Below are 23,562 nucleotides of genomic sequence, written 5' to 3'. Positions count from 1 at the left end.
ATTAAGTCGAAGTTTAAAATAAGACATACTCTACCAATGTTCATTTATAAACATCGGACCATGAACTGTAAGCAAACTATTGATTTGTCAGACACTCAGTGTAATGTTTGCAATGCAACTTTAGCAGATGCCACTGGAATGCTAGTATGTTTTATATAAAAGGCAGGTGGTCCTTGAAAATAAGTATTTGCTTTCCAGGTAAATTTGTTCTGAATTAATAATCTACTTTTTAAATGACTTAAGTTTGAGATGGTGGAAAGTTACGGCCTTGGCCACAGCTTTGATTCTTTCAGTTTTATATAGCTTTATGCTGATGTTGCTTCACCTTGCTGCTGCTTTTCCCCTTTGCTGTTGATTTGTCCACTCTTTGCTGGGTAAAGGACCAGCTGGAGGGCCTGGCCTGGAGCGCAGTGATGAATGAAGTTAAATCCAGTTAGTGACTGATCACAAATGGTGTTTCCCAGGGGTTGGTACTGGAACCAATGCTGTTTAATGGTTTTTTTGATGACCTGGATGAAGTGATTGAGTGTGCCCTCAGTGAGTCTGCAATTGACACACCAGGTTGGGAGGGTAGGAACGCCCCTCAGAGGGACCTGGACAGGTTGATTGCTGGGCTGAGGCCAGTGGGATTAAGTTCAACAAAACCGAGTGCCAGGTACTGCACTTTAGCACTGACTGGTGTTGTTATGGTCACAGGCTTGGGACAGAGTGGCTGGAAGACTTTGTGGAAGAAACAGACCTGGAGATGCTTATTGGTGCTTGGCTGAGAAATAAGAGAAAGCAGTGTGCCTGGGTGGCCAAGAAGGCCAATGGCCTCCTGGCTTGTATCAGGTATAGTGTTGCCAGGAAGAACAAGGCAGTGATCACCCAGCACTGTACTCAGCACTGGTGAAGATGCACCTCAAGTACTGTATTCAGTTTTGGGCCTCTCGCTGCAATAAACATGTCAAAGCCCTGGAGTGCCTTCAGAAGAAAGGCAATGAATCTGTGAAGGGTCTGGAGCGCTGGTCTTAAGGGGAGTGGCTGATGGAATTGGGATTGTTTAGTCTGGGAAAAGAGGAGGCTCAGAGAGACTTTAATGCTCTCTACAACTGTCTGAAAGGAAGCTGTGGTGAGGTGAGGGTGTCAGCTTCTCCCCCATAACGAGAGACAGAGTGAGAGGAAATGGCCTCAAGTTATGCCAGGGGAGGCTCAGGTTACATGTTAGGAGAAATCTCTTCTCCAAAAGAGTGATCAGATATTGGAACAGGCTGCCCAGGGAGGTGATGGAGTCGCTGCCCCTGGAGGTATTCAAGAAATGTGGAGATGTGGCACTAAGGAACATGGTTTTGTGGGGAAATATTGGTGATGGTTGGACTAGATAGTCTTTGAAGGTCTTTTCCAATCTTGTTGATTCTCTGCCTGACACCCACCTGTTCTTCCAAGAGCCTTTCACAGAATCACAGAATTATCAAGGTGGGAAAAGACCTAGAAGATCATCTAGTCCAACCATTGCCAATACTTCCCAGCTAAATCATATTCATCAACACAACATCCAAATGTTTCTTGAACACTCCCATGGTCGGTGACTCCACCACCTCCCTGGGCAGTGCATTCCAATGCCTGACTACCCTTTCCGAGAAGTAATACTTCCTAATGTCCAGCCTGAATCTTCCCTGGCGCAGCTTAAAACCATTCCCTCTAGTTCCTTTCCTCCCCTGTGCCCATCTGTGTGGCTTCGCTGTGGGCCGGGGTTGGCCATGAGACTGGAGCAGAGTCCAGGTGGCTCAGGGTGGGACAATTTATGCTCTGTGTGACTGGGGCAGAAGGGCCAGGATATCGAAACAGCACTGGAGTTTAAGGTTTTAGATCATGGTACTACAGCAAATTCCTAGGTGCTCTGGCTTAGAGAGTGAATTACCTGTGCTCCTTGCCTGTGTTCTTCAGGTTTTTGCAGGGTGGTTTTTCAGAGTAGGTGCATCCAAAGTTAGAGTTAACTGCAAGCTGTGTGGATGCTCACAGAACAGCTATGCTGGACTGTTTTGCTGAAGTGTAGCCTATAATTTGTAGGATGGCCTGAGTAATAGTATGGGAGTGCAGTTACACCTAGATGTCTCAGGAGAGAAACTAGTGTAAGGATTAAGTCTCTATCCCATCTCGTTTAAACAGGCACAGAAATATCTTGTAACTTGGAACTTGTCCTTATTGTGTTCTGTTTTCTGTCATTCTTCTAGTAGTGTGTTCTGTGTAATGCTTTTTCTACAAGCAAATGCTAAAAGTGAAATGTTGTGTGGTGAACATCTGTTCCTATGGAAAATCAGTAGGATTTGTATTGCTCAGCAGCTTATTTACTAATGCAGCCAAGAGGAGATATGGATATCTCTACCTTTCTTTCCTTCTTATTTGTACTTGTTTGCTGGCTTTGCTGGCAACAATAATGTTTCACACTTGCTCCTGCACTGTCCTTGTTTCCTGCCCTAGGAACAGCACAGCATGCAGGAGGGTAGGACCAGGTGAGGCCACACAAAGCAGTTTCTACATGTGTGTGAACTGATCAGGTTTTTTGTAACTGTCCTCTGACTTCAGTCCCTATAGTGGTCAAACGTGCTTCTTTCATTGCAGACATATGACATATACCTTGGTCTCCGGTTTCAGGAGAAAAATAGTATGGGCTGTTAATGCTTACTTGCTGTTGTGTTCCTTGTAAATGTGCTGTGAGGTGTGAAAAGGTTTCTTGGTGCACCAGGCACTAAAGTAACTTGAAATAGCAGACAGCTTTTGGATACAGTTGTTTGGTACCTTCAGTTTTTTTTTTTTAGTTTGTGCCTTTGTCCTATTAAATTCTTAATTTGTATTTACCTCTATTTATTGCCGTGCTTCAGGCTCAGTGCTTTACAGTCTTCTGTTCCATTTACACACAACACACCTTCTTGCCAAATTTCTTATTTGACTGATGAGCCTTTGGCTATCAGACCTTGCCTCTGGCAAAAGCATTTGTTAAACTGCTCACTAATGGCCTAAGCTCAGTTCTTCTGGCACCACTGTACCAGCAGAACTGAGGCAGAAGGGATATCCTGTTTTCTGTGCTTTCACAGCAGTCCTGTTCATCTTCAAGACAGCACTGGACAGGCGGCAAGGTAACCTCAATGGAGCAGCCTTTTAGCCTTCTTCATGAGTGACTGAAGCCAGGTGACTGTTGAAGATCCTTCCAACCTGGGATGCGTTGGGATCATTTAGTCTCTGTTGCTTTGCTCACTATGCTGTTCATTAGCTTAAGTGTATTTAAGGATAATCTAAGTCTATTAGTGCTACACATTAAGGAATTTACTTTAAACCATTCGATTGATAGTTCTCGTAAGGGAGACTTGGAAAAATTACAGTGACCTTTCCTGGAACAGTGGTGGGTGGTAGTTGCAGGTGTGCAGGTATTTCTTGAATGTAGAAGGTTGAGCATATAAATATTAAGTAAATGTTCTTTGGTAACTGTGTTAACAAATAAGATTCATTGGATAATGAGTGATGTTGTAGTATAAACTGTGGTCTGACTTGGGAGGCATTAAGTCATAGAAACGCAGAAGTTAGACCTCTCAGTTTATCTGTTCCAATCCCAACGCATCCCCACCATGTCTTTCAGTGCTGTATCTCCACATTTCTTGACTGCTTCCAGGGCAGTGACACCACCACCTCTCTGGGGTTGCCACTCTTTCAACTTGAACTTCCCCTTGTGCAATTTGAAGCCATTACCTGCTGTCCTACCACTGTTACCTGGGAAAAGAAGCTGACCCCCACCTCACCACGACCTTTCAGGCAGTTCTAGAGAGCATTAAGGTCTCCCCTGAAGCAACTCTTCTCCGCACTAAACAATCAGCTGCTCCCCATAGGGCTTGTGCCCCAGATCCTTCACAGCTTCATTGCCGTTCTCTGGATGTGCTCTTAGGCCTCTGTGTCTTTTTTGTAGTGTGAGTGGCCCAAAACTGAACTCAGTACTTGAAAACAGTATTAGGTACAATGACTGAGATGGTCAGGCTTCTTGCCTCCTTTAGATGACTCTGTGCAGACTTATATCCACAGATGAAAGGGTGTTTGTTTTTTTTTTGCAGCTGATGCTAGACGTACTGAACTATTTAACTAATCGTTGTAGGTGGAGCATGAAGTAGGAAACTGGGCATACCAGGTTTCTGACGGTGTTTTGCTATTTTATCTCTTTTTGCTCGCAGACCCTTTATTGCCTACCCATATAATCTAGTTTTCATTAGAAGGAATGTAGCTTAACCTACATGCTTTGACTGTTCTGGTGCCCTGGGACTGCTCGCTGCCATCTGCCCCCTGCCCATGCCACCCACATCACTGTGTGGCGCTGGGCTGGCACTGTGGCAAGAGAGCGGAGGCTGCTCCATGAGTCACCTGGCAGAACTGAGACGACCCCATGTGATTGCTCACACATGAGACTTGGGCTCATCTGTCTGTAAATACGCATGTGCTTGTCTACCTTGTTTTTCCTGCAAACTGCTGAAGCAGTGAAAGCACTTTCTAGGCATGTGCCCTTGACACACACTTCTAAAAATAGGACTGCTTGAAATCACTACAAGCTCTCAGGCTTCCTATTTGTCTAAAAAGATGCTCTCCTACTTAAGCAATCATATGAATGGTCACGTTTTTTTCCTGAAAGCAAGTAGAGATTCTAAAGTACTTGGATGTCACTTTGTTTTCTGTATATGAGTCCAGTACATAGTGCTCCCAATTTATCTCTTCTCTACGTGACCAAAGTTCAGTACGTGGCATATCTGTTCATAATGCTCAGTAACTTTTTATAATCTCCTTGGGGGGGGTTTGGGGGGTGGGAGGGTGGAATGTTCAGTCATTTTAACACATCTGTGTGATGCTGGTGCTTTTGTGAGGATTATTAACACCGCTGATCAGCTCGTGAAGTCACATTTGTTGTTACCTTCTCGCTGGTTATTGTCACTGTTACTGAAAGTACTCAGATGTTGTGATGTGGTTGGAGAAATAATCAGCAGTATTAGCTAAAGCTGTCTATTTTTGACTGTGCTTTTATCGTCCCCCTTTTTTTAAAAAAAAAAAAAAAGAAAAAGAAAAGAAAGCCAAGCTATTGAAGCCAATGAAAACATTTCCCACTGTGTGACGATGTGTATATCGTGTGAAGGTTTCTATATGTCTCTCGGATGCATTCCTCAAAACTTGCAGTTCTGACCCAGGCAGTTTGCAGTGTTGCCAAATGGCATTTTGCCTGATCCTGCAGGGAGGGATCCCTTGGAGCACAACCCAGGATTTATTTCAGTACAAAGCTCCCATTTGCGCCTGAACTAGGCTTGTTGTGCTCCAGACAGGGAAGCAGGATACAGGGAGCTGGATGTAGGAGGCTGAGGGCCCTTTGAGAAGTGCGCTTGGCCAATGCATGCAAGGAGCTGCCCTCTGCATCTACCACTGCTTGTCCCAGCCCTTGGAAGCCTCTCCCTGCCACCTCAGGTTCATCCAAAGACCAGCTTTCTTCAGGCTTCTCTTTTGTAGGTGATGTGGCTACAGGACTTTCAGTTGTTTCTGGGAAGGCCAAGTTTTGCAGGCTGAGGAGGGCTGATGGCATTCTCTATTGCTTTACAAGTACAAGGGCTGCAAGCTGTACTTAGTTTTCTTCCCAGCTTGAACCAACATAAAGTGCAAATTACACAGCGTTAAAAGGCAGACACGAGGATGCAAATCTGCCCAAATTAAGCTGTGCATTTCGAAATCATCACGAACTCTGAAAACTCTACTGTAAATGTCCCCTTCGGGCATTTTGCAGTAGGTGCATGAGTGGCACTTGGCTGGGACAAAGCAAAGAGGAAAGATAGGACTCAGGAGTACCTCACTGTTATGCTCACACCGACCATCTCTGCTGGGACAGCCTGTGTGGGACATGGTGAAGTTGATGCAGGGTGCAGCAGGGCTCTTTGTGGCACTGCTCATGGCCACTGCCCACGGCCACAGCAACATAAAGTTGCTGGCTTTATGGTCTGCTGAGCTTTTCTGGGGAAGTTCTTGTTGTAAACAGGCGTGTACTCCACACACATGGCTTTGTGCTGGTGCTTTTAACGAGGGAGGAACATGACACACTACAACAGAAATGTGCATGGCAGTCGTCATACAGACTGCCATGCCCTCACGTGGTCAGCTCTGTTACCAGATTAGCTGTGTGCTTGTTATTGGACTCTGGCTGTGTGCAAGAAGTGTTCATGTGGTTGCCTGTGTAATTTAAATGCTACACAGATGCAAGTCTTGTTGTGTTGTAGAAATGAATCTAATATACCTAGGGGCTCTGGTTTTCTGTAGCTATTTCAATTAGATCAGACCTCTCTTTAAAACTGGGATACTTGGCCTTTCTGCTTGAAGGGGCGAGTCACTAAGCTTTGCTGCTGACTTGTTCTGGGTTAAGGAATTTAACTTCTGACATCCAAGTTAGAAAATTCATTGCTTTTTTGATCTTGTAGTGAAGTAGTTTGTAATCATTCTTACAGCTGTAGTCTCTGTTAGTTTATCTCAGTGCATCTCTGTTACAAACAGGTTGTCTTCTGTTGCGTTTGGCCCTATCACAAGCGGTGACAGTGCTCTCCTGCTATCACTTGCTGTTCTATGATGTTACCAGAATGAAGACTTTTTAAAGTAATTTCCCATTGCTGTATTAACAGATTTCAAAAATCAATGGAGAAATATCCTTCAAAACCCCAACCCCAAAATGAAACAAACCCAAACTTTCATAATCATTTACAACTTACAGCCGCCATAAGCTCCACGTAGCTTTCCCCAGGACTAGAGCTTTTTCACTTTCCTCAAACTATTGCATACCTACTCGATGCTGCTTCCAAGACTCTTTACAAATCTATTTACAAATGCATTAGAAAAATGTTTGCGAAGCTAAAGAAAGAAAAATGTATTACTTTTTCAGCGTTACTTTCTTTCCTTGCATGTTTTGTATTTAAACTTCAAGTGTGTTTACACAGCTGTCTGTATTCATGTAAGCCTGCTCCCCCAGTATGTGAACTGTGTAATAGATGGATGATAACATGTTGTGTATGTGCTTGCACACAGATTTATTTTAACAAATTGTATTTGCTTTACGTTCCAGTTTATCTTTTAATGCAGCGTAACTTGCACTTTATACTTGGCTCAAACTGGGAATGAAACTAAGGAGCTTACAAGGGCTTTAGTATTGTTTCAAAAGCAATAGACAATGATGGAGTGCAGAGCTAGTTTAAGCATCCGCTTTCTGAAGTATCTTGGTGATTTTAAGGTGAAATTTATTCATGAATTTGATGGGTATAGGCTTATGCTGAACCAGTTACTGATACCTCAAATGATATTTGTGGAGATGAGAGTTCTAGCAGATGAGATTTCTCAGTGCTGAGGGAAATGGCTCTGGGTCATTTTCTTCTCTCCATACTGCTACTTCCTTTGAGACAAACGTTCTCATTTCAGCTGGTTCTACCACCTTAGTATTTTTATCCTGAGCTCTGCAGCTCTGGGCTTGCTCCTTAAGTGCAATTGTGTCACACAAAGCATGAGGACTGCTTGATATCAGTCAAGTGCCTGTAATATCTGTTGTAAAGTGAAATTGTAGAGGGCTTCGATAGTTAAATTTGCAGCAATAAGGTAAGGGTATTTCTGATAGTGAGTCTGTTTACAATTTATTTGTAGTCACAATATCTACAGAGGTAGAGATGTGTATGCTTTTCTTTAAATTACTGAGGTACAGGTGATGGTATTTCCAGCTAGATTAAGGGACATGTTGAGGTTCTGTATGGCATTGTTGGTGGTCATACTTGTCTCTAGAATTTGGGGTGCAAACACTAAAGTCAAATCCAATTTCAGTCAAGGTTCTGGTTCATCAGATCAACCCTGCCTCTGGAGCTGGGCTGCTGAGGCTGTTAAGGGACTCTATTCTGGGCCTCATCTTGCAAGCGTGGACATAGGCCATTAAATCACTTGTTTTAATTCATTGCTATTTGTGCACGAGTTGGAGCCTGTCCTGGTTGATATGTTCCTTTTCAAAGTAGTAGGGAAAAAAAAACCCACTGCAAATATTTCAGTTTTAGGCTAAGGGAACACCTGTGTATGGTGCCTAAGTACTGGATTTCTGTCTCTGTAGGAGGCACAATTAAGTGGGCATGAAGCCCGCTGGTACATACGATAACTACACTGCTGTTTGTGAATGAACTGCTTTTGGTGCTTCTGTCTAGTATTTAGTCACGGCATAGAGAATGAGGGGATGAAGAAATCTTAGCTTTAAAGCTGTACCTTTGGAGCTGCTGTGTTGTAAGACTTCTCCTGGCTGACTTGCTGGTATAAGTTCTGGTCATGTTTTTTCCACTTTGGCTGAGGAGTGTTTTAACTCTGCGTCGCTGCCATTTTAAAGACCAGCTTGAGCTGTATTTATCAAGTAGCTTAAGTGTATGATGAGAGGCTGAATTGAGTAAACAATATTCCGTATGTGCTACCAGACTTTGAGATGTCACCTTTTAAATGAGCCAATCATATAAGTAAGATGAGTTATTCATCTTACTCTAACACTAATTCTTTACGATGTGTGCTCCACATGCATCCCACAACAAATGTTTTTACTCGAGATGCATCTTCTCATACCAGATTGCTTTTCCATGCTCTATTCTTGCTGTCCTGCAGGTGGGTGGAACTTGAATGAATATGTATGTGTTGTGTGTGAATATATATGCATATATACTCAGAAATATTTACCAAGTAAGGGTAGCTAAGCTCTTGATTTAAAAATAACATAAAATAGCAGTCAGCTGCATGTATTCAAGCATTAGCAGTTGGAACCCACATCTGTAGCTTCCATGATGCAGACCTGTCCAGGAGAGTGCAGAGAATGGGAGGCAGGGCCATCTTTGTGAACAGTTTTCTAAAATCATCCTGAGCCCGAACTTGCTAAGATTTATGTCTGTCAACTGCCAGGACCAGCCTGAATGTTTGTGAGTGGTTTCCAGGAGAACATACTAATATGGTTAATACAACAACTATATTTGCACTGGTGAAGTATTCCTGTTTTCCATTCTCACATGGTGCGGATTGAGGTGAGCACGCTGCTATCTACATATTGTTCTGGTTAAAAGCTCGCTTTGTTTCTCTTAGTTTTAGTGATGGAAATCCGGCTGGAGATATTGGTACCTGTACATTAACAAGAAGCAGATGAAAGGAAGTGGTAGTACACATTTGGCTTTCTATCTTAAATTAAGGACCGGCTGTTTGTGTAACATACTGTTACAGCTGTAGTCAAAGTGCAGATAAATCAGGCTTCCTTTTTCCAGAATTTGGACAAAATCCTCTTGAATTATTGTTTCCTGACTTCTTGTCTGAAGGCATAAAAATACCATGGGCACTGAGGCTTTTAATGGTAGTTTTGATGCTGCTAAAACAGAGAGGATCATGATATTGTAAAAGCACCATTGTTCAAAGACCCAAGTTCTTTGTCAACAGCATGTGAGCAGCAACTTTCTTCTCTAGCCAGTTGTCAAAGGCTGACTTTCTGAGCTGAGCCTTGCTTTCTTTTTTTACCAATAAATAAGTCATACCTTTTTTAAAATGGAAAGCCCATTGCTACCTTTTAAGTGCCTGTTACTGTTTATTCCAGGCTGGACCTTTGCAAGCGTTACCTCTTGTTCTTGTGAATGTATTAAGAAAAGGTTTATCCTTAGTAGTTTTAGGCAAGACCAGCAGAAAGGAAAATGAAGAGAGGAGGGGAAGAAAGCACTACAACTAGCACTGAGGTGAGTTTAGGGCGTGATTGCCAGAGCTGAAGCAGTCTGGTGCATCAGTAACTACAAGCTGGTCTTCCCATACGGAAATAGATGGACGTTTACTTGGTTCTCCCCCCAGTTCTTCCAAAAAGGGGTAAATGTAAAACAAGTTGAAAGAAGCGTTGGTCTCTGAGTGCCCAGAAATGATCTCAGAAAGATCTTCCTGAGAAGATCTCTATGTACTGAAATTTGATATCAAAATGGCATATCTAATTGGCTGCCAAAAGAAAAGAAAGAGAAGAAAAAAGAAAAACGGGGGCCAAACTCTGACGTTTAGTGATGATAACGCCTGGTGTGAACTTCAGAAGTTAGAATGGTCACTGCTAATTCTGGTTAAAAGAAGCCCTGTGCTGTGTTGGTGGGAGACGCAGAACAAAACCCATAGGTCTCTTTGTCACAGTCTGTTCGTATTTTTGAAGCGTTAACCTCGGGGGAATTTCTTTTATCAAACTGGAAAGCATCATTACCTTTATTTAGTATAAAAAAGACACACCCTGCACATGTTGTAGTGTGTGCAGGCAAAGCGTGTCTGTCTTAACTGGGTTTTGTTCCTGAACCTTGCCCAGCCTGGGCTGCAGCACGGCAATGAATTTTTTCTCCACTTCTAGGAAAAGCTAATATAGTCACAGAGGGGGGGTGGGGTGGAAATAAAGAACACACGTGAGAAGTATGCCTATCTCACTATCAGCCTCTTCCTTGCGAAAGCTCACCGTTTCACATAACGCTATGTACAGTAGTCTTCCCACGTGCTGGCTGGGAGCAAGAGCAGATTGCTTGGAGCCTGCAGCAGAGATGAGCTTGTTGCAGTGTCTGTTTACAAATCAAATATTGGCCTGGCACAGGCTGCCCTGGCAGCAGGGCTGTGCACATGCTAAAATTAAAGAGGAAAGCTGGAAAGGGAGGCATTCCTCCCGCTCTGGGCTGGTCTTATTGGAAGCTGACACAGTATGGCTGCGCGGTGTGTGCTCAAGCAATAAGGAGATGGGAAAGATCGCTTCTCATAGAGAGGTTTTTAGAAGGCTGAATCTTACCAAAACAAATTTATTAAGCTGTGTGTCTGAATAGAAGCTCATGTGAGTTCCACTGACCTGCTGCCAAACCTCACCGGGGTATTGCTTTCTACGCAGTACTGTGTTATCCCATCCCATAAGATGTTCCTCTGCCGTAGCTGAGCTTGCTATTTATGCTACCTTGAAAGCTGTGTCCTCATGGGTAGGCAGAGGGCAAAATCATTTCACCACTGGTATGTGGAAGACTGGCCAAACGTGTGTATTTTTGGGGCAGCACGGAGCATGTCTATCTTGAACCATAGCAAAAGGCGTTCAGGTTTCTGACCTGGCTTCTGGGACTGCCAGGCAGAGGTAGCAACACGTGAGGTGCCATGTCCTGGAGGGGACAATGTGATGGCCTCTTAGTCAGAATCTCTTAAATCCATTTTCTGTCAGCAGCCTTTAAAAGTGCTCCTAAAGTGTCTGAGAAGCAGTGGGGCTCTTTGTCACATAAAAAAGCATCTGGAAGAAGGGTGTGCTCGGTTACCGTTCTAACACAGTAATGAGGAGAAAGTCTGCTAAGTGGGCTGTTTCTGGTGCTTCCATCAGCTGGGCTGGCACAAACACTCCTGTTCAGCATGCATGTTTTATTTAGAGCTACTGACAAATTCTGGATTCTTGTTGTGAAATTTGCTGCTAGCTTCATGGGGGAAGAGGGTGGGTAGGATTTTCTTGTTTGTTTTCTTTGCATTTAAAGCATTTTGCATCTCCTCTGGGATGCTGTACTGTTTGTATGTTGTGTCCGTTATTCATAATTTAAGAACCTGTCTTCATAGTACAACATTTTCAGCAGGCCCATCTTTATTCAGTCAGCTCTCGTCTGAAGAGCATCTTGGAGCATCTCTGCAGAGTGCAGCTCTGCTATGCTTTGTGAGAGGGTCCCGACTGTCACACTTCCATTTTTCCTTGTTGCTCCTTTTGGATGTTTTCATCTGGATGATGAAAACCTTGTCACCAGTGCCTTGTCTTGTGCTTTTCAGTACTGAAGCTTTAGTGTGTGGTTGCTTCTGTGTGCTGAGCTATTTCTGTTGCCCTGAAACTGAGGACTGGAGTGTAGGAAGGTTGTTGCAATATGAGATTAGGAGAGAATGCATGTTGATCTCTGTTCCTGCTTTCTTCCATTGCATCCAACCTACCTTGCTTACCCTAGAAGCTACTCTTGCACATACACTGACCAGCTGCTGAGGTGGGATCCCATTTCCATATCTATTCCGGACAGGTTGTGGTGTAGCTCCAGTGTTGTTGGAGGGCTTTTTTGTGCGTTGTCTTTCTCATTTTGGAAGTACTTACTTCAACAGCATGCAGTCTCTCCACCGTTATCCCTTCCTACTCAGCAAAGATCCAGTTCTCAGTGAAGTTTTTCCTGTGCAACCCCAGCCCCAGGAGTCCAGACAGTGGCTGTGATGCTGTCACTTCCCAGCTGGGCTGGGCTTTCTTCAGTGCTTGGGGTGGCTTATTCTCACTTCTGCCAACCTACAGCTGCAGCCAGCACTGGATGGGAGCAACTGAACTGGAACAGGAGCTGAATTGAAGAGCTGCAGCTCCCTAAATATTCAGTGGGTGAATGACCAAGATTTCTTAGTTCTTACACCGCCTTCTCTATCTTCTTATTGCACTGAAGTATGCTTTTTCCCTTCTGCTGGGCTGAGGATTTCAATGTGAATCAGAGAAAAATCAGAATGAAGTGTATATTCATACAGGCATAAACTGAGGATTTACACTCCCACTTCCCTTATTTTAAACCTTATACGTAAAAACTTTAAATTGTTTTTTGTTTGTTTTTAAAGAGAAAATCTCTTTTGACAAGAGGGGATAATTTGTTCCATAGTGAATGTAAAACTGGTAAATGGCATCCAACTTCTTGGTGCCTTTTATTATTACTCACCTTTACTTTTCGTTTGTTACTGTGGATGTTTTTGTTTCTCATTCAAGGGAATGTTGCTGTAGGGAGTTGGAGCACTTTGAGCAGAGGATGGCTTGCAGAGCTACCCATGGTGGTGCAGCAGTGAAACAAGACTGGGCTCTTTAGCTGAATGCTTGCAGTGCCTGTGTTGGAGCACAAGGGAAGTCGCACTGAGAATGAGTGCCCAGCTTTCTGGAAAGAAGACTTATTTAAAGCAAAGCATGTTTGTCGGGCACCTAGTTCTACCACACTACTTACATGTTTGTACCAGAGTGGCTTTTTTTTTTTTTTTTAAAGGACAGTTCTAATGGCTCTTTTAGCTGCTAAAACATGATGTGTGGGATAGAGCTGATTATTTGGATCCATTTAAAACTTGACTACAAGATGTAAGGCAGTCCTGTGTGTAAATTTTGCTGTGGGGACACTGGAGCCATAACAGCAGGTCTCTGCCGTGGTGTGTTTGATGTTTTGTGCTCTTTCTTCCTACATGTGCCTGAGGAACTGCAGGGATCTAAATATTTTGCAGGTAAACAGTCCCCCTTTGAATTAGGGAACAAACAAACTGAAGCACCTCACAACATAACATATTGGTTTGTTGTTGTTCTTTCCTCCATGACTTCCAGGAACTTCAATTCTCAGGTCACGCAACCATCAACTAATAATTACTTGCAGAGAAAGCAAAACAGTGTAAGCTTGCCTCCTTTATGATTGCCTTGGTCTTATTTCTCCTCTCCCAGTTAACAGTGAGGCTGCCCAGTAAAATTAGGGAGGTATTTGTTAACTGAATATACCTTGTGGAGCCACAAATGGAAAGCTTCCGATTTTTTATAGTAGGCTCTGAATGCAAGGAGGTGGATACAGATTCCTTCCAAAGCGCGGTAACACAAGTTGTGGGCAACTAGCTTTTCTCCTTGGGTTGTTCCAGGCATCTGGCTTGTCAGTTGATTGCTCATTCACAACTGACAATTAAAAGTAATTGATAGGCTGCCAGCTGTTAGCTAGCATCAGTATTCAAACGGAATTGTTTTGTTTGGAGATGTATAGGTCAGGTGGTATCAGCATAGACCACAATGCTGGGGTCCTTTAAGCCAGACTTGAATCTCATGGATTTTGCCCAATGTGTGTTTACATAATTTCATGGTAATGTCCCTTTAACTTGTGGTGGTTTTCTGAATAACTTTTTTTTTTAGTAATTAGCTTTTTAAAAATTTTAAATATATGCGTCTGTTTTTATGACTGTCTGCACGTATCTGTCTGAATCGGTGTATCTGTTAGACAGTGGTTTGGTTTTTCACCATAGAAATTTTTTACACTCAAAAGCCTCATGATCCTCACTTGCTCTGAGGTTCATGTTTCCTCAGCTGGGAGGCTTTCATAGTGCTTAATAGCTGTTGTTTGCAAAGCTCTCATCTCTACTTTACTACTGTCCTGAGGTTTATAGTAAGTTATATTTTGACCTGACTGTGTCTCAAAGTAATTCCAGTCCTTGAAACCTGGAACTACTGAAGCCACTGAGCTGCACCTTATGCGACTGATAATCTGCATTAAGGTATGGGTGTTCTCTGTGCCAGGATAGTAACAATGTAGGTGAGGTTTGTTATAGAAACTTTCATGCACTGTCAGCCAGATGATGGAGTTTTGTGTGAAAATATCCAGCAATCCATATATGTAAAATGAAAATAACTTCTCTGTAGTGGTCCCTTACATTTCGGATACCAGTTGCTCAGAGGCCAAATCTTTTGGTAAATGTCTATCTGGACCACAGCAGTGCTAGTTGTAACTCTAGTAAAATGCTCCAGACAATCTTATAGGGCTTTTTTTCCCCCATGTTATAAGGAAAACTGAGATGTTCATATCGTTGTTGTTGAGGATGTTTCCTGGAAGCTTTTCATCCTGAATCTTGTGCATAGTAGAAGGAATGTCTTGAATGTGAGCACCATCTGAGTTCTAATATACTTTATTTTTATCTGTGTTAATCTGAGACCTAAATCCACTTTACAGGATTTTCCTTTGATTTGCTCTATCATTTTCAGATAGTTACAAGCAGATCCCAGAGGAAACACTTACAGCTGGGATATGGTACATGTTTCCCCTAGTGTCAAACCTGGCTGTGTTTCTAAAAGGCACCAACACAGCTGTAGCAGGAGAGTAGCAGGAGAAGCACTTTTCATACACACAGCCCCTGTGAAATGATCCTTGTGTCGCTGTTCCTTAATCTGACAGGTTTCTTTCATAGTTGCAGGTTTCCCACTTTGTAGAAGCAGGTTTAATTTTTGTTTTAAATGATTATGTTGAATCTGAGCATATCAGACTAACAGCAGCCCTGCAGAGTGATAAGGAAATGGCATCAAGAACTTTTAATAACTACTGGAAAATAGCTTCCAAAAATGCCCTTTTCATCTTGTTCACACAGCAGAAAAGAGTGAAGTGTGTAGGAGATGCAGTTGTCCCTAATACTTTTTAATTGGAAAAAGACCACATTTCCCATTATGGTACTGAGTCAACAAAATTGAGGGGAGTGAAAGGTTTGGGAAGGGGGAAGGAAGAATTGAACCATTTTCTCACGGGCTTTTTATGAGAGAGCAGGATGCTAAAGCCTGCCCCATGGAAGGGCTGCACAGCAGGCACCGTGACAGCCCCGTGCTGGGAGCCTTTAAGGCATGGTGTAGGACCCGTCAAAGGAGCACTGGTTGCATTCAAGCAGCACTGTGAAAAAAGCAGAAAACTCGCCTTTATCCCAGTCTGTTTTCCAAACATTCTTTCAAAATTTGCTGTCTCCTGTGCTTTTGTGCAGTCTATCATATCATCTAAGTTGGGCAACAGATACTCAATGGATAGTAATGTTTTCATAGTTAGAGTTGTTTGTCGTTCCCCCCACAACCACTCCATCTTTGGCAAACTCTGAATGAGCTTGTAGAGGCAGAGGTGTGTTTTTGCTTGAGCTGGTGTAAGAGCCAGAGGATCAGCCTCAGCTGTGCTACTTCTTGTAGCACCCCAATGCCCAGCTGCTTGCAGGGAGCCCTCTGTGTGCATCCTGACCTCTCAGGAACACAGCCTGCTGGGGGTTAGTGCTTGTGTGGTTTTATAAACTCTGATGTTATCTGTCCCTGCTCCTGCGGTTTCAATAGAAGGAGAAGGGGGGATTAATATTGTGGCAGATATTGTGTGGTGCTCAATTGCATTCAGATAACGTTGCTTAAATAGTTTTCACTGTTTTCAAACTTGTTTTCATTTAATTTAGATGAAGGGTGAATAGAAGCTGCCAATTTGGCCATCTCTACATGATTCGTTATTTCATAATACCTGTATCACATTCCCTCTCATTCCTTTCCAAACTGAATTATTTTGCTCCCTTTAATCTCTTTACGAAGGAGGCCACCCATGCATCTAATAAGTTTTTACCTTTCTCTAACCATTTCTCATGCACTCTTTTTAACCTTGGACACTATTTAATGCCATTTGTCAGCATTGATAATACGATCCTCCTTTTTACTTTTATTTCTTTGGCATCCCCCTAACTCCTTAGTGTAACACGCACTAATCTTTCCTCCCTATCACACGATCAGGCGACTTTCCAGCTCAGGGTGTGATATGGGAACACAAAAGCACACACGAATGCTCAGGCTGCCAAATCGAGTACCTGGCCTAATTTCCACCTCCAGTGTTACGGCCCAAAAATTCATTTTGTAATTTCTTCTGTTTTCAGAGCTCCCTTGAAAAAACACACCAAGAGAATTCGATAACGAGTTGGGATGTGAAAATAGGGTGGGAAGGGGGAAAAGGGTGTTTCTGATGCTGATCTTCATCGTTAATTGTTTTATCCCATTGCTTACATCTGTTGGATTCCTCATAAATTTTCCTTTGGAAGCTGATCGTGTTCCATCTGTAAATCATGCTAACCATATTGTGTCATTTCTTTTTCTCTTTTTTATTTATTTATTTTTGACTTAGCAGATTTAAGGCAGGTTTTTTAAAATGTTGTTGAATACCGGTATGGCTTTAAAGCATTTAGTTCTCTCTCTCATCTTTTGATTTTATGTATGTGTATAAAAATTTACGTGGCTGAACCGTGTTATCTGGAATTAGTTATAAACACGTGATATGTGGAATTGGTTACATGGGGTTGTAGTCATGGTTGCCTGCAATGCTCTACCTGAGGTCTATTTTCAGTTGTTTGTATTTATTATTATTGTTATTATTATTATTGCTTAATTTGAAATGCTGAAGTTGAAATAGCCCACATCATCTCTTCACTTTTTTTCTTTTAATCAGATGCTTCAGATATTGAGTAATCAGAGTGAGGGGAAGAAGGGGCCTGCTGTTCCTCCTTAGGGGTAGGACCTAGTGCTGTAGGGGAGGGACCTTGGCTTGGGGTAGGAGGGTGGCTCTTTGGTCAGGCAGTCAAAAGAAGAAATAAGATTAAGAAAGTGTGTGGTGAGTTGAAGACTTTCAGGAAAACACTCTCCTTTGGTTAGGACTGCCGTGGAAAGCTGGAATCTACACCATGCCATGGTTACCTGGTGCTGGGCAGAAGTTGCTGCAAGTCACTTGTGGTGTGTCCCGTGGTTGGTCTTCTGTCAAGAGCCTCAGCTCCCTCTTGCAGAAGTGCAGGGTTCTCCTTGCTGCTTTGTGCAGCTTTGAAGCTGCACTTTGAATGCAGAGAAGTGCTGAGCTCTGTGGAAAATGAAGCCCTTGGTGTCCAAACTGGTCACTCAATTAGTAGTTCCTTCTGACAATTTTGGGTTTGTTCCCTGTGGTTCAGTTTTACGTTCTTAAAACCCTGGTAATGCCACCTAAACAGAACTGTATTATAGGGTAAACTTATTAATAGTTTTGAACATTTGGTTACAACTGTAAGTTCCCAGGAGAAGAATTCACTCCAGGGTTTGTATGGGATGTGGTAAATAAGCCAGAGTTATTGTTTTCAGGCACTGCCTTTCTGGTGTGTGCAAACAATGACTTCAGCAGCTTCCAGACTTATTTTTCTGATTCTTCCAGACTATGGTCGTGGTTTCACGAGACAGTAAACTGGGTATTGAAGGGCCTACAAGATGAAAAACACCATCACCACATGTTGCAATGTGTTGAGCCACTGCAATCTGGCTTTGCCTATTCAAATGCCTTCGTAATGTTTTGAAGGAGTGGCCTTGCCCCAGCAGACTGCGTGCTGGTTTGGATACTCCATGCCCATCTTGCTCTGCCTCTATAGGAGATCTGTGTGGTCTTGGTTCTTTAGTTTAAAAATTAAAATCTAAGAAACAAGTGAAGGTGCTGCAGTGATGCTCTGTCTTGTAGCACCAGGCAGGCCAGCCTGGCACCGGCTCAGCAGTCTGTCAGGGTTCCCTCACCAGTGGTGTGTCCTTGTCTAATCGTACCCCTCAGAAACAACAGCTTCCTCAGGGATTGATGAGGAGCTTCACGTGTAACTTTCCCTGTAAGCCATGCTGTTTGGGCCCCCTACTGGGGACGCAAGTTTCAGCAGTAAAAGAGTACATAAGCCAGAAGAAAGCTGCTCTGAATTCCTTGTTGCCGTAAGTTGTGGGGCTGGGTGAATGCTGGTGGCTCTGTTGAGGCGTTGCTTCATATACTGATGTTGCAAGTGCACCAGGGCCAGGTGTGGATTACGTCACACTCTTGTGTTGCATTGATGTAATTTAAAATTGCATTTTTTGTGGACACAGAAATACTCACGGAACAGTTAAGGTGTACAGATGGCATCGGTGTTTCAAGCCGGCTTGAAATCTGGAGCAATACCAGGATTGCCTCACCTAGCGCTTTCCATTTCTTTCACCTTGACTCTCCTCGCTGAAAACAGAAGCTGCATCACCAGCATCTTCTTTCCTCATATTGTTGCCAGACTTCTTTCCTCCCCCTTTTTTTTCTCTTTTTGTTAAATCACCTGGAACACTCAGCATTTGCAGCCAAAAACATCCACGTGGTCTTTTACTGAATGACCCTACTCTTCTTGTCTCTATTTCTGCCTCTGCTATCTGCGATTTCAGTTGCTATCTAATTATAACTCCTCAGCATGGTCGGAGTTGTAGAAGTTAGAATGGTGCTATAATGCATTTGCTTTACATGAGCAGGTTCCGCAGTAATACTGCAAAGTTCCTATGGAGTGTGTGTGTGTGTGAGAAACAGTATGGAAAACTGTTCTTATGGACCTAATGCCTTGAAACTAATCTGTTCATGGTACAGAGCAGAAAACCTACCGTCCCATTAAGAAGGGATGCATGAAAATAGTGCACCCTAAAAGAGCAGAAACAGACCCTTCTGGCATACTCAAAGGCTCCTCTTCTAAACCCATGAAATCTATATGAGAACTGCAATATTTCGATGTGAGCTTCCTGCTCTCAGCGCTGCTGAAGAGTAACATTTGTTTGTGAGGCAGCAGTTGTAGAGCAGCCGCAATCTGTGGGGCTTGGTGTAGGGTAATGCTGTTTATAATGAAGTCAGAACTGGCTTTTAAAGCCTGATGAATGAAAGTCCACAGTATAAGACTGCGGCTTTTTTGTGTGGGAGACATCTGTGCTATAACAAGAGCAGGAGACCCAATTTAGACAACTGCTAGAACAAGAGCTCAAGAAAAGCGAAGCAAGGACTTTTTTCTCCCCCTAGCTTAGATGAAAAGTTTGTACAAATAAACTTCTCCTTTCAGCTGCTCATCAGAATTGCTGCTGCACCACCAACTTGGCTTTGAATTTTGTTCTGATGGTCCAACAAGTCTGTACACCAAGAGTGTTACGGAAGAGCAGCTTAAACAAAACATGTTTGTTTTGCAGCAGAATTAGGAGGCTTTGAACTAGAGGAAAAAAAGCTGGGGAGAGGGAAAAAGGCTGGATGAGGAGAAATATGAAAATGAGGGATGTGAACAGAAGCTGGCTGTTACAGTAAATAGATGTGAAGCAAGAAACATGCAGGAGTGGATTTCTGTGTTTTGCCAGTGAGTTACAATGGAGAGGTCTGGTTTTGAGTAGTTGCAATGGCTTTTATCAACTGGATCGGCTGGTTCTGACAGTGTCCACAGCAAAGCTTGCTGATCCCTGGAGAACAGATGCATGCACTCGCATCTCCCCCAACCACTGCTCTGAAACTTTTTACTAGTACATTTTAAATAGTCTGGTTAACAGACTGCCTGGATGGTGTTACTCACACTATCTTCTTATATGAGCAAGATGAAAATAAGAGTGTGTGATGTGGACTGTGCTGCTAAGAGCATCTCTACTTGACTCAACAGGGATCGTATATTTTGTTAAAGTTCCAGTTGTCCCAGGAAGCTTATCACAAATCTGCTCATTTTGGGTCAACTCCATTGAAATGAAAATGGGAACTCCAATCACTTGGATTAATGCTCTGAGATTCACGCTCTGCTCTTTCTCTCTGAGGTAGCTCAGAGGAGGATTAAGGAGCAGTATAACTGGAGAACTTCAGATGAAGGGGAGTGGGATGCTGAATGCTGAGCAATTCCTTAGTGGTGGCAAAAGAGCCTTTTGTTTCATAGGGTTTTTGGAGTAGATGCAGGTAGAGCATATTGAGTGGGTTTTGGTAGTGTACTGAAAGCAGTAGTTCTGGGAGTGCCTGTAATACCTTTTGAAATCTTGCGTAGTTTCAGCTTGAAAACATTCCTTTTCCTGGTGAAGGTGTTGACTTTAAAATCTGCTTCTTCATTAAAAGCTGTTCTTAAGTCAGAGCATACGTTTAGCATGGAAATAAATTGCAAAAAGTGGTTTAATTTTTATTCCAGCATTTCTCTTCTCCCGTGTCGCAAAGGACAAAAATGAAACTCAGTGATTTTTAAAGTCAATGCAGCTTTTGGCCAGGGTGGGCTGTGGAGTTCAAATGCAACCCAAATTTGTCATGAATCACTACAACATTAGCTCACACTTGTAATACAGTCTTCTGTGTAATACAGCACTGGTGTTGACATACTGTAGGGACAAAAACTGTTTTTTTCTGACTAATGAACTCTTCAGTATCCTGTTTCCAGTAAACATCTCAAAGTGGGTCTCTGAGCCAGGGACTTGGCTTGCTTTTGCTTGTTTTGAAGCACTCATTCCCGCTCGTCTGTTGCTTTCAACCGAGGAAAAGTTATCATCTGGGCCATCTCTAGCAGAAAGCTTCTCACTAGTCACATGCATTGACTCTCCAGGCTTGTGCTGATGTGTAGCCCTGAGCTGCAAGATCTCCCAGCTCCCTCTTGTCTTAGTGAATGCTTAAGTGGTCTCAAAAGGCTTTTCTCCAGACTTCTCATTTCTTTTTTTTCTGATGCTCCGGAAATATTTCAGAAGTATTCAGTGAATTTCAGAATAAACGCGTTCTTAAGTAGTTTCAAACTCTAGAATCTGAGGAGTAGCAGGAAATGTGATCTTAAGGGATCACAAAGACTTTTTTCACTTCTCGCTATAAATTGGATGCTTCTGCAGCATCATTTTAATTCTCAGTACAGAACACAACAGAGCACAGTGGTATACTTGTGTTCTGCGTTAGCTGCTGGTGTAGCTTCTGTTTGATGGAGCAGCATTTCTCAGCGGGAGTAAAGTCAAGCTTATACCATCTGGGTTTTACAGGGGCTGTGACGGTGGGTATTTTGATGTCTTTATTTGAATGCTCTGACACCTTGATTTTCCACCTTGATTATACCTAAAGGTATAATTGTTTCTTGCTCCTTCATTTTCCAATTGACTGGACTAAAATGAATTATGCCAGATAAAACTACTTTGTTCAGACTTTGCCTCTTCTTGTGTCTTTTTCCCCCGCTTGTTTTCTTCCTGACTTTCTACCAATGGACAAATGAACTGTGATCCTTGGTAACTGTGAGCATGCTCTTGCTATTGATTCCTTGAGAACAGGGAATAACACTTCTCAATGAAACCAAAGAGTAATTATTCCTGCCTCTGCTCTGCCCTGCGCTGCTAACAGGTGGTTTCAAGGTTTATTTTCAGAAGGTTGGGACTCAGATATTACATTTCTTCAGCTGTGTTCTTCATGTTCATATTGGCCAAGTTTTGAGTGTGGATTTTCTGAATGTAGACCAAATGTAAGCAATGCATTCTCACTCTTCCCAAGCTGTTGATGATTTATCAATTATTGGAGCAGTTGTCTTGAGTGCTCACGTTCTGAGAAAATCACTGTAAATTTTGGTGGAATTACAGGCTTATTTTTTTTGTTAATGATTTTGAAATTGAAACCTTTTATTTCTTTCTCCACCCTATAGGTATTGGACAGTTTGTTAGCTCAGTATGGAACAGTGGAGAACTGCGAGCAAGGTATGCACACCAATCTCAAATTGCTTTTAAATTATTAGTAAGAACTGAATGCAGGCTAAATTTACCTTCTTTCCTTTTGTTTTCCTCTCTAGTGAACACTGACACAGAGACTGCAGTTGTAAATGTAACATATGGCAATAAGGACCAGGCTAGACAGTAAGTATCTTGGTATTTGTTGCTGTAGGCTGGCTTGTATGTTGGAGTTCATGTTCTTTCAGGTTTTATGTACATTTTTTCTTTTGATTAATCTACCAGTAAAATGATCACCTGCTCAATAACACTTTAAGAAAGCCTATCGTCCTCCCCTTTGCCAAGTCTTGTGTGCTTTACCTTAGTGTCTGCTACTTTGTCATCGACTTTTCCTACAGATTGTGTGTGTGTGAGATAAAATTGAAAATCTGGGTAAAATTATTTGTGTAGGAAGCCCACCAATCAGCCAGAGGCAGGGGATGGGAGGATCCTTCTCTCCCTGTGCTTGTGACTGTGGCTATTGCCAAGCTTATGACCCTCTCAGAACGGTTGGTGTCCCAGCACAAGCTGTCACTCTATAGCCGATTTGCTCCTTTGCTTATTTTGTTTGCTTGTGCATTCAGTAATCAATGATTATTTTTAAATAGATCTTAAAATTCAAAACCAAAATGTTTTCTTAACCAACATTTGTGTCCTTTCCTTTAAACATTAATACTATATATTATTCTATAGGTCTAAATTTGCTTTTCCGTTGAAGCTCAGAGCTCAAGTCCTTTTCTTAATTTCTAATTTGGAGACTCAAACATTCTTTCCCCCCTGCCTCCCAACCCCCTCAACCCCTCCTTTTTAACCGTAGCAGGTTAAACAAAACATTACCTAAGGGAATAGCCTGCAATGAATTTCTTTTTTTAACTTGGAAATTTCTGCCACCTTGTGGCTAACCAGAATCAGCACTGAAGATGTACTACGTGCTGATGGTATGCGTTAATACAAAACTACAAAGGAAATAAATTTGTACACTTCAGCATTTCTGTGTTCCATGCAACTTGAATATAACAGAAGTAATCTCACCAAATGTTAGGTTACTTGTTAGTATATTCCAAATAGATGTGATGGGAAAGTTGTCAGCAGTTTTTCTAGTATATACTGGAACTGAAGGAAAAAGCACTTTTCTTCGAATCACTACGGAACTTACATCCTTAAAACCTGAATTAGCATCTTCCTCTCTGTGTTCTTCTGTAGCTTTTAATTCTGCTGCACAATAATTAAAAAAGGGTGCTGAACTTCTTGCTCTGAATGAGTCCAGTGGTGCAGTGTTAGAAATTGGTTACCTCTTTGAAACAAGTTACCTTTTGAAACTGTAATAAGGAAGTACCAAAAATATAATGGAATGAAGCGTGATGCCTAAATTTGATCTGTCATCTGGAATGTGGTTTCCTGGATTTGTGCACTACATTCGGGAGCTGAGAACAACAAAGTGCAATTTCTTCCCCCTTAGGCTGCATTTGTTAAATTTTGTGAATGTCACGATGAGGAAAATGAGGAAATGTCACAATAAGTTGAGCCTATGAGGAAGTGATTGAGATTAG

General features: G+C 42.4%; 1 protein-coding gene across 1 annotated transcript in view; it reads left to right on the top strand.

Moving 5' to 3' along the window:
* IGF2BP3 (insulin like growth factor 2 mRNA binding protein 3) overlaps nucleotides 1-23,562 on the top strand; it is a 98,279-nt gene that overhangs the window by 40,028 nt on the left and 34,689 nt on the right. Inside the window, exons 4-5 of the mRNA XM_015853829.2 lie at nucleotides 21,952-22,003; nucleotides 22,096-22,159. Of these exons, the coding sequence (XP_015709315.1) occupies nucleotides 21,952-22,003; nucleotides 22,096-22,159 (116 nt within the window). The remainder of the gene's footprint in view (nucleotides 1-21,951; nucleotides 22,004-22,095; nucleotides 22,160-23,562) is intronic.

The sequence above is a fragment of the Coturnix japonica genome, chromosome 2 (assembly GCF_001577835.2).
Source record: "Coturnix japonica isolate 7356 chromosome 2, Coturnix japonica 2.1, whole genome shotgun sequence".
NCBI lineage: Eukaryota > Metazoa > Chordata > Aves > Galliformes > Phasianidae > Coturnix > Coturnix japonica.
The sequence above is the reverse complement of the archived record's forward strand: the minus strand, read 5'-3'. Positions and strand labels throughout refer to the sequence as shown.